At 34.4% G+C, this 12264-nt stretch overlaps 1 protein-coding gene across 1 annotated transcript; it reads left to right on the forward strand.

Annotated features, from left to right (window-relative positions):
- Positions 1-4011: 4011 nt before the first annotated feature.
- Positions 4012-5825, forward strand: LOC124889386. The gene is made up of 4 exons (XM_047401037.1): positions 4012-4079; positions 5172-5300; positions 5441-5609; positions 5727-5825. Exons 1-4 carry the CDS (start codon positions 4012-4014, stop codon positions 5823-5825), a joined length of 465 nt encoding a protein of 154 aa, XP_047256993.1.
- Positions 5826-12264: the final 6439 nt, after the last annotated feature.

Below are 12264 nucleotides of genomic sequence, written 5' to 3' on the forward strand. Positions count from 1 at the left end.
TATATATATATATATATATATATATATATATATATATAAAGGAAAGAAATGAGGCTGCTGATCTAACATTGACGAAGGGTACTGATTTTGTGTGATGCTAACTGCTATCAACTTGGCATCTTGGTCTTGATATTTTGTTGTAATCTTTACATTATTTTTATTGTAAGTTATAGATTTTTGAAGTTAGTTGTAGTGTGTGGTGGTACTTTATTTAAGCATAACATAAGGAGACATGTTTGCAGATTTTGAGGAATATTTTCAAACCACTTATGATGTATGAATGAAAAATTACTGCACTACTTAGATTTTTTCTCTCCCTTTTCATGTCTGTTTTTCTCTTTCTCTCCTTCAATTGGCATCAGAGCAAAATTGATCTTTAAGGGACTGTTCTTCCTTATAAAAACACAGCAAATATCACCCAACAAGCTTAACTTGTTCAAGTTTCTTTCTGTCCAGTTCTCTTTTTTGATATGGCTTCCATCAGCCCTTCTCTTTCACCTCCTATTTTTAATGACAAAAATTACCAAGTTTGGGCTGTAAAGATGAAGACATACTTGAAAGGTCTTGGTTTATAGAAGTATGTTGAGGAAGGCAATTCTCCAGAATCTTTGAGAGAAAATCAACTCTTCAGCAAATCAGAAATCATGAAGAAGAGATTGCAAAAGGTCCAAAAGCCTTGTCTTTCATTCGCGCAGCTGTCTCCGAATCAATTTTTACAAGGATAATGGCATGTGAAACTGCCAAAGAATATTGGGATATGCTGAAGCAAGAATTTCAAGGGAGTGATAGGACAAGACAAATGCAAATATTGAATCTAAGAAAAGAATTTGAGATGTTAAGGATGAAAGAGAATGAAAAGGTGAAAAACTATATTGATAGGATCATGAAAATTGTTAATCAGATTCGATTATTGGGAGAAAAAGTAGAAGAGCAAAGGATTGTTGAGAAGGTGATGGTGACACTCCCAGATAAGTTCAAAGCAAAAATCTCCTCAATAAAAGATACTTGGGATATATCTCATGTCACGTTGAGTGAACTATCCAATGCTCTTCAAGCTGTGGAGCAAAGAAAAGATTTTAGAGAGGAAGAGAGTTCAAATGAAGTTGCTCTTGTAGCTGCTCAAAAGTCTAAAGCTTAGTCTGATGGTGAATTAAAAGGGAAATTAAATAGAAGACATGGCATGAAAAAGAAGGAGCAATATAACAACAAAGGGAGATATAGAAGGTCGAAGTATCCACCTTGTCCCTATTGTAAAAAAACCAATCATACAGAGAAGTTTTGTTGGTACAGACCTGAAGCTCAATGCAAGGTCTGCAAACAGTTTGGTCATGTGGATAAGGTCTGCAAAACTGTTGGAAATTGTTTTAAGTTACTGCACTAGTTTTTAGCAAAATAAGTTGTTTAGATTAGGATGAATTTGAATTTTATATATTTGTTAGTTTGTTTAGTTGTTGAGATATTTTAGGTTGTTTTAAATTTCAAATTATGCTGATTCTTGTTTTATATTGGCTATTTTAAGCCCCTCTATGCTTAAGAAATTTATTGAATGCTATTGAAAGCTATTGAAAATTATTCAATCCATTGAGAGCTATTTCAAACCCCTTTTCGCTGCCCCATCTTTGTTTTAAAAAAAAAACAGTGGTATCAAGAGCCTCATTGATCTTACGGGATCTGTGAGTTCTTCCAAAGCACTACCATACTATTTTTAACCCGAAAGGGCTACCTTTTAACCCGTCAGGTCTCCATTTTAATCCATCAGGGCTACCATTTTCAACCCGTGCTTATTTTCAAATCGTTGGGCTATTTTTAACCAAAAAGATGTCAAACAACAGTCTCTCTTTGAATGTCCAAAAAATTTCGCTGACAAAAATGATCAAATTTGTTCTATGAAGAAATCATATCTTGAAACCTATGCTTTATGTGATGTTTTGATGAATGAAAAATCCTTCCAACATTTTGCAAAGTCTATGAAATTATTTTCAAACAACATAAGATTGTTGATGTTTTTTCAGCAAAGAAGAAAAAGAAGAAAAAAAAAAGAGAAAGATGAACATCAAAAAGATTTGCAAGTTCAAAAAAAAAAATTCAAAAATTCAACATACACTGCCAGAGAAAAAACTAAGGAGGAGCAATTTTTAAATCGCTGTAATTAAAGCAAAGGAGGAGTGTTGGAAATTGCTTTAAGTTACTGCACTAGTTTTTAGCAAAACAAGTTGGTTAGATTAGGATGAACTTGAATTTTAAATATTTTTTAGTTTGTTTAGTTGTTGAAATATTTTAGGTTGTTTTAAATTTTAAATTATGCAGATTCTTGTTTTATATTGGCTATTTAAAGCTCCTCTATGCTTAAGAAATTTATTGAATGCTATTGAAAGTTATTCAATTCATTGAGAGTCATTTTAAACCCCTTTTCGCTACCATATATTTCTTTAAAAAAAAACAAAATAACAAATCAAGCCTGACCAGCTCAAGTTGCTACAAATGTTAAAGATCATGAAGAGAAATTATTTGCTGCTTTTATAATTGGAGAGTGCAATATAGCATCTCAAGATCATGATGTGTGGCTTGTTGATAGTGGATGTACACATCATATGACAGCTAACTTGAACAACTTTGAACGTTTGGAAAAAGCTATTTTTTCAAAGTCAGAGTTGGAGATGGAAGACTCTTACATGCAAAGGGCAAAGGAGTAGTTGTTGTTCAAACTCCCTCAGGTATAAAGCTTATTTCTGATGTATTATTTGTTCCTGAAATTAGACAAAGTCTTCTCCGTGTTGGTCAGTTGCTTGATAACAATTATGTCCTGTTATTTAAAGATAAAGCATGTTAAATCATGGATCCAACTGGTATAAAATTGCTCACGGTTAAAATGCTCAAAAGAAGTTTTCCTCTTGATTGAAAACATACTGAGATTGGACCTTGTGTCATCATACAAGATGACAGTTATGTCTGGCATAAAAGGCTTGGCCACATCAATTTTAAGTCTTTAAAGATGATGCAAAATACGGAACTTAAGACAGATTTGCCTTCCATAAATGAAAACTCTAATGTATGTGGAGTTTGTTAAATTGGGAAGCTAAGTGAATCACCGTTTCCTATGAATCAAGCCTGGAGAGCTACTAAAAAGCTCCAACTAATACACACTAATGTGTGTGGACCTATGAGCACTCTTTCTTATAATGGCAGCAGATACTTTCTTTTATTCATTGATGACCTTAGAAGGTTTTGTTGGGTTTATTTTTTGAAGCAAAAATTTGAAGTGCTTGCCGCGTTTCAAAAGTTTAAAGAAAATGTTGAAAATCAATGTGGCTCTTTGATAAAAATCTTAAGGTCTGGTGGTAGTGGGACTGAGTTCACTTCAAATCAATTTAAGGATTTCCTTCAGAAAATAGGAATTCATCATCAACTTACTATTACTTACACACCACAGCAAAATGGTGTAAGTGAAAGGAAAAATAGGTCCATTATGAATATGGCTAGGTGTCTTCTATTTGAGAAAGAGTTGCCTAAGGTGTTACAGGTCGAAGCTGTCAATACCACTGTCTATCTTTAGAATAATTTGCCGACGAGAGCCGTTGAAGGAAAGATGCCTTATGAAGCATGGATTGGATCCAAGCCATCAGTCTCACATCTTAAAGTGGTTGGATGCATATGTTACTCTTACATTCCTGAAGTTAAAAGGATAAACTTGATCAAAAAGCTGATGTCGGAATATTTGTGGGCTATAGCAACACTTCAAAAGGCTATAAGATTTTAAATCCTATTTCACAGCAAATACATGTGAGTAGAAGTGTTAAGTTTGATGAGAATGCTATGTGGGACTGGAAGAATATGGTTGTTTCTCCTTTACAGATCACTAATCAAGAAAAAAATGTCCATGAAGAAGATTTTGATGATTTTACAGTAAGAGGTGTCAGATCAATTAAAGACATATATACTATATTCAATGTTGCTATATTAGAGCCAACAAGTGTAGCCAATGCATTGTAAATTCTAGAATAAAGAGCTACCATGGAGGAGAAGCTCAACGTGATTAACAAGAATGATACGTGGGTACTTGTACCTAGACCTCAGGGCAGGCATGTTCTTGGAACTAGATGGGTGTTCAAGACTACGTTGAACTCGGATGGTTATACAAGAGAAACCAAGAAGACACGAAACATACACCAAAACAGTCCACAAGTTTGAAGAACCGAGGACCCCTTTGGTGACCACTCTCGGATTCACTACTAACAACAAGAATGCAAGATATAATGGTGTATTTGAAACCAAAACAGTCAAACCAAACTAATGTAACAATAAGAAAAAGATGAACAACAGAATAAGATTTCAACAATAGAACGATTACAAGGTTACACAACAAGAACACTACCAATGGTTACAACAAAAATAAAGATAGAACGATAGACAAATAGAGGTATAATCTTAAGAACCCAAGAACATATGACACTCTTGGCCCCTTAACACTATACACTACAATCACCTATCTTTTACAATTGACACAAGAGAGGCGTTTACCACCCAAGCACCAATGTACCAAGCAATGCAACACACAAGTGATTCCACACTTTTATATGGCCCTAGTTACGGTTTTGGGACTCTCTCTATCTAAGAGGAGTGTTCTCATAATATCATTAAGCAACTAAATAAATAAACCCTACAATGTTCTATTTATACTACATTACAATAATAGACAAAATGACAAAAGGGCCCTTTAGTGACTAGTATACAAAAATACTCAAAAAGTGTTATGATCATGATCATACTTGTATCATCCTCTCCATCTTGAGAGGAATTTGACCACAAATTCACGGGCTCACCTCTTTTATAAAGGCACTTCACAATCTCTTTCTTGCGGCCACACATCCTCTCCATACTCTTCATTTTGCACTTCGGCTTCTTCTTGCTCTCCATCTTGTGGTTTGCCATCATTCTTAACTGATTCAATTCCCATCTTTTCTCCAAGATAGTACAATCTACCCTCCCTTAGGATTATATTCCTCCGGTTTGGGCACTCACTAGCCTTGTGCCCCCACCCTTGACACTTGAAGCATTTAAATATTAAAAAAGTTTTGTCTTGACAAATGCAAATCAGTAAGTACGCCTGCAGTTCAAGGAGAGAAACTATCAAAAAAGAATGAATCTGGTTTGGTTGATGTTTTATTTTTTAGAAGTCTGCTTGGTTCTCTATTGTATGTATCTGCCACAAGACCTGATATTATGTACATAACAAGTGTGTTGTCAAGGTTTATGCATTCACCAACTGAAATTCACCTCAAAGTAGCAAAAAGAATTTTGAGGTACATTCGGGGAACCATTGATTATAGTCTGTTCTTTAAAACCGCATCTATGAAATTGTTAGCTTTCACTGATAGTGACTAAGCTGGCTCACGAGATGACATGAAAAACACTTTCGGATATTGTTTCACTCTAGTATCAGGTGTCATTTATTGGTGCACAAAGAAGCAGGGTATGTGGCTCAATCAACTGCTGAAGCAGCAGGTGCTGTTAATCAAGCTTTATGGTTGAAAATTTTTTTGAACGACTTGGCATTTAAGCCAAGTAAAGCAACAAAAATCCTTTGTGATAACAAGTCTGCAGTTACTAAGGTAAAGAATACAGTCTTTCATGGAAAGACTAAACACATTAAAATCAAATATCATTCCATTCGAGAAGCTGAAGGGGAGAATGAAGTTTAGATTCTGCATTACTGCGGTGAAGATCAGCTAGCTGATATTCTTACAAAAGCATTACAGAAACAGAGATTTGATCTTCTTAGAGCTAAGCTTGGAGTAACCAACAACACTTGCATCAAGGAGGAGTGATAAGGGTACTTATTTTGTGTGATGCTAGCTCCTGTCAACTTGGCATCTGGTCTTGATATTTTGTTGTAATCTTTAGATTATTTTTGTTGTAAGTTCTAGATTTTTGAAGTTAGTTGTAGTGTGTGGTGGTTCTTTATTTAAGCACAACATAAGGAGACATGTTTGCAGATTTTGAGGAATATTTTCAGACCACTTATGAGTTGCTTCTATATATTTGATGTATAAATGAAAAATTATTGCACTACTCAGATTTTTTCTCTCCCTTTTCATGTCTTTTTTTCTCTTTCTCTGCTTCAGACATGCCACTAAAGTCACGATTTATATTTATCTTTTTTCTATTTTTTTTTGAGCTTTTATTCCATTTTAATTCTTTTCTTTAATTTTTCATTTGTTTTTCTTTAATAAACCATTTAATTGTTATTTCTTTTCTTTAATTTTTTGTTTTTTTTTCTTTAATAAACCATTTAATTGTTATTTATGGTTACCACACACAAATAGCATACGATAATTCTTGCCGTTTTGAAAAAAAAACTTCGGTCTTCACCTTCTTCCTTCACCAACAACCATCCCTATGAAACTGTTCATGTTCTATAACGATAAATAGTTAAAGATTGGGTTAGCTTCACAAACCAACAAATTAGACTAAATGACTGAATGAAGAAATTTGACTGTTGAGTGAGTCGACCTTCTCTGCAGTAATACATCATCCTATTTCAAGTTAGTTGTTATATGTTTTTTCAAGCATCAAAATATGTTAATTTAACTATTTTTTCTATTATATTGATATGAGAAAAATTACAAGTTTAGTAATTTTTAGTGCTTTTAGTACTTTTTATGTTAGTTGGTTTATTAAAAGATGAGATCTTTCCAATTTTGATGGGTATATTGTGGAAGTTTTTTACTTTTCAGGTCAAATTTAAAGTGTAATATGAGTTAGATTTGGTCTTGATTTGATAAATAATCAAGAGAAATTGATGTTTGAGATTTGCATGTATGTACATTTTTGTCATGTGTGAAATGATGTATGCATAATTACTGGATGTTCGATTGGGTTTAGCTGTGAATTTTGATTTTTGTTTTTGGATTGGATGTTCCATTTCACCTGTGATCCTGTTGTGTGGTTTCTGTTTTTTTGTGTTGTGTCAGTTGGTTTCTTTAAAGTTGGATCTTTTCAGGTCAATGTTGATTTCTTTACTTTTTCAGGTCAATGTTGAAAGGTAATCTAAGTTAGATTTGGTCTTGATTTGATAAATAAGCAAGGGAAATTGATGTTTGAGATTTGAATGTCTTTGTTCAGACGCTTTTTGAAGTTTTGTATGTATGTTTTTCATGTGTGAAATGATTTATGCTTAAGTAAATGGATGTTCTATTGGGCTTAACTGTGAGTTTTGGTTTCTGTTAACGGATTGGATGTTCTATGTCGCCCTGATCCTATTGTTGTAACTCTGAAGCAGTTAATTATATCATTGATTTGTTATGGTTTCTGATTTTTATGTGTTGTGTTGTTTGTTGGTTTATTAGAAGTTGGAGTCTTTCCAGTTTTGATGGGTATCTCGTGGAGTTTTTTACTTTTCAAGACAATATTGAAGGGTAAGCTGAGTTAGATTTGATAAATAAGCAAGGGAAATTGATGTTTGAGATTTGAATGTCTTTGTACGGGCATTTTTAAAGTTCTTTATATGCGTTTGTCATGTGCTATATGATGTATGCTTGAGCAACTGGATGTTCTATTGGTTTCTGTTTTCGGATTGGATGTTCAATTTCACCTTGATGTTGTTGATGTAACTCTGAAGTGGTTAATTATATCACAAATTTGTTGTGGTTTCTAATTCTTTTGAGTTGTGTCAGTTGATTTCTTTAAAGTTGGATTTTTTCGATTTTTTGATGGGTACTTTTGGAACTTTTCTACTTTTTGGGTCAACGTTAGGGTAATCTGAGTTAGAGTTGGTAAATAAGCAAGGGAAATGGTTAAAGTCGAGACCTTGAGAAGTTATGATACCAAACAACCAAGAAAGGCACCAAAACAGCCCACAAATCGCACAAAAACAGTCCACAAGATGCAAGATACAAAACGGCTATAAGATGACAACTCAAGAACCCAAGATTGTAAGGTGTTCAACACCAAAACAACAGCTACACCAGCAGAACAAGATGATAACAATAAGAAAAGAACACAAGAGCAATGCAACAAAAACACACGGCTTCACTAGAAACAACCACAAACTAGTACAACGCTTACAAGAATAAAAGATAGGAAGTGCGACATACAATATTACAAACAATAAGAACCAAGGTATATATTAAATACCAAGATCATTAACACTCGTAACATCAACACCAACACTCTACGATGACACAAGAGGGCGTCCACCACTCAAGCACCAAGCCTTCTAACAATGTTTTGTAACACTAGTGATTCCACACTAGTATCACCCTAGTTACGGTTACTCTCACTCTCTCTAGAGGAGCTTCTTTCAATAACATTCAAAAACTAAAGACTAAGACCCTACAAGGTTCTATTTATATTACATTACAAAAATAAGAGACAAAAAACTAAAAGACCTTTTAATGACTAGTCTTCAAAATACTCAAAAAGTTTCCATGGTCATGATCGTACTCATATCAAGTGAGGAGATGAATTTATTCAAATGATTGGAAAGTACAAACTAACCAATAAGCAAGGGAAATGACTGAAGTCGAGACCTTGAGAAGTTAGGTAATGAATTTATTCAAATCAGAATAATATGGGTAAAGTGTCACCCAATGATGGTCAATCCAAGACTCCAAAACAGAAAAACCGGTCGAGGAGTACAAAGGGAAAGTATTTGAGACCGGGTGCTTTGGCACAACTACGTTACACTAAGGTAGCCACTGCTAAATCTTGTACGAATCTTGGGAAGAAAAGGATGGTTGTAATAACTTCAGATGGTTGAAAAATAAGTCCCATATTTTTATCACACATGAAGTTTTGTTATGGTTTTGTGAATACACCCATTGGTGTATCTAAGCATAATAAATTGCAAATGACACCAAAGATACCTGGTGCATTTGAGCGCACATCATAGTTAAGGCTCGAGTCTCTTCTAACGGATTTACAGGTATAGAGAGTTCTATTCCTTTTGCTTTCATTTAATTGTTGATCATATGCTATACTTGTGTGTCAAATGATCTGATTAACATCTTTTTTTTTTCTTGAATAAGAAAGACTTTAAAAATCCAATGCCTAAAGAAAGAATTCATGCCTTTCTTTGGAAGTCAATCACCAATTAACTTGGTAAGTCTCTTGAACAAACAAGTAAATATCCCACAACAATGTACAAGACCCAATTTATGGAGCCATAATAGGCCATAATATTGTTTCCATCAGTACAACCATCCACAGAGCTCTTTATACTGTCCCTTTTTGTGCAATGTTAGCTCAACCTGATTCACCTTGTTAGCTCAACCTGATTCACCTCTAAAACAAAACTCAATGACATCAGGATCAGCAAATATGAATGGTAACACCACGCCGTTAGCTAATGGACATCAAAAACCGACTGAAGATGGCAAATGTAAAACACCAAGGCACTTGCAATGGACCAGGCAAGAAACACTTGTTCTCATACAAGGGAAAAAGGTCGCAGAGGAAAGAGCTCATGGGGGGTGGATCCACTTCCATTTTTGGTTCAGACAAGCCGGAACCCAAATGGGACTCGGTCTCCTCTTACTGCAGGCAACATAGAGCTGACAGAGGACCTGTTCAATGTAGAAAATGCTGGAGCAACATGATCAGTGATTTCAAGAAAATTAAAACATGGGAGTCACAGGCAGATGGAAGTAGTGAATCATATTGGATTATTAGCAACAATCTCAGGCGAGAGAAAAGGCTACCAGATTCTTTCGATAGAAAAGTCTATAATGTATTGGATGGGAAGGAAGTCTCAGCAGAAGCATACCAACTAGCTCTGGTAACCATAATCACAGATGATAAATTTGGCTATGGTATAGAAACAGTCGAAGAAGAGAAAGAGGAAGAGAATGACGATGTTTCTCATACAGGTGAATATACCATGGAAGATGATGTTCTGCCTCCAGCCACGGAGGAAGTTGGAAGCAACCCACTGAAGGAAGGCGACGTCAAAGATAAAAAAGCTAAGTCCATTCCCTCTCCATCACCTATATCAGGTAAATTAGAAGTGTTCCAAAAATTTGCTTTGTTCTCAACCAGAACTTCAGCACATACTCTCACACAAACTTCCGTGCCAACTCTTTTTTCTTGCTTGATTTGTAACAGCCAAAGTACATGTTGCAGTTTCACGAATATACGGTCCAATTAACATCATTTTGTGCACTTTTATGTTTTGAACTGCGTGCGTTGCATCTTGTAAATATATAACAACATGAATCCCTTAATCCTTCTATTGTCTTTCAAAATTTTGACACTTATCTTTCACAAAAATTTAACTAATCGAAAAATTTAACTCGTTATTTATAAAAATTGAATATAGAGCACAATCAAGGAAGAGAAAAAGTTGTATAAATACTACGTACAAATTCACAGCAACAAGATAGATCATTTATCTTCATACTCATCATCTGGACATAGTGCTTAATTAGGGTTAGTTTTTCAAATATTTTGAATTTGACAAACACTTATGCAGGATCCTACAATAGATTAAAATAATATTAGATCATGCACATCAAATTAGTGGTAACTTTATTAACCATATGTACCTAAAAGTTCGCGCGAAGCGCGGCCACATTCCCTAGTATCTGTATATAGTTAACTATATAATGTTCACATACTGCATCCCAAACTCTATTTGTATTAGTTTTTACAAAATTTACAGTAGTGTATAAAAAATAATCAATTGCGCTGAAATTTGTCTCTCTCATATTTGACCTATAAATAATTACATATGAATTGTTGTTTGGCTGTTTGGCTACCACTACCTCTTAGTTGATCAGATAGAGAGGCTGTTTGGCTTGACAAATTGCCATTAAAATTGTGTTTAAAGACTATTGAATAAGAGGAGTGGAGTATTAACTAAGAAAATGCATTAAAGAATAAGAATGAATAGAGTAGTAATTGACACATTTTTATATAAAACAAAAATATTTAGACAATAAAAAATCTTTTAAAAAATGCATGACCTTAAATTTACCACATAGCTCAAAACCCTAGCAACCTTGTCCAAAGAGTTTTTTTAGAAAGTAGAGAACCGAATAATCTTTTCCTAGCTTAACAGAAGAAGAGTAAATCACTGGAAATTTTCTATTTTATTTGGTACCAATTGGCATTACTATAAAACCAATTTAAACTAGGACTATAAAGCCTATTCCAATATGAATAAGGAGAAATAAATCCTAACTAAACTTGAATATACGAAGAGAAGAGACTGAAAACACTTGTTTACATCCCCTTACCATTTACCACTCAATTAAATAAAAGAATCTAAGCTTGTGATTCATAAGAAGAGGCAAAAAGCATATATTGATGCCGACAGACAAAGGATGTGTGAATTGGGAAAAGAAATGTCACGGCCCAAAATAATCCTATGCGTGACTAGCACCCGCTTATAACACATGTCGGGAGAACCAACCTTCCATACACTTTACTAGTTAATAAGCACTATGATAAGATATGGGCAACTTTAATGCATCAATAAAGAGCGAATAGTAATCCAACAAAACTTTATAATCAAACTAATAATTCATCAATCATTGGAGAACTAATTCCTTAGCCCAAATCACACACTAAGACCATGGAGCATCTAGAAAAGAGTTATATGAGTTTAAATTTCGGGAATGCAAACTCATTAAAGAGATAAAACTAAAAATAGATAAAGCAGAAACGATAGCCTCCACGAACAATGTAAAGGCTCACCTTAGCAACAGAATCTTCACGAACGAACCGTTAACCACTAGTCTCCCCTTCGCAATAGTATCTGCAGACCTACAGGTAAGAAGTGAGCTATATATAAATATAACCCAGTAAGATACTCTATCTGCTACTTCAATATCCCTGGAACAAGTGTTAAAAAATACAAGGCACAACAATATACATAAATAATATGCACACAATATCTCCTATAAAGTAAAGTTCAATAAGATCCAAATAGAAGTTCAAAAAGCCTCTTTGTATCTCAACTCAATCAACTCTCTCAGCTTCTCATAAACGGCAGTGAAGGTGATCAACCTAGCACCCCGACAAGTCCACGGTAACATATATAATGCCCCAAAAGTATACTACGGCAGCAAGTACAAGGCTCCTAGAATATTACGGCGACATAGGTATGCCCCTAACATATTACAACAGTGCATATATGTCCCAAGTAAATATATCACGACAGCAAGTACAAGGCACCTAACATATTATGCCAGCATAGATATGCCCCTAACATACTACGACAGCAGATGTACGCTCCTAGTAAATATATCTAGTATTCCAACGTCA

Source organism: Capsicum annuum, chromosome 12 (genome assembly GCF_002878395.1).
Source record: "Capsicum annuum cultivar UCD-10X-F1 chromosome 12, UCD10Xv1.1, whole genome shotgun sequence".
In the NCBI taxonomy this organism is placed as follows: Eukaryota; Viridiplantae; Streptophyta; class Magnoliopsida; order Solanales; family Solanaceae; genus Capsicum; species Capsicum annuum.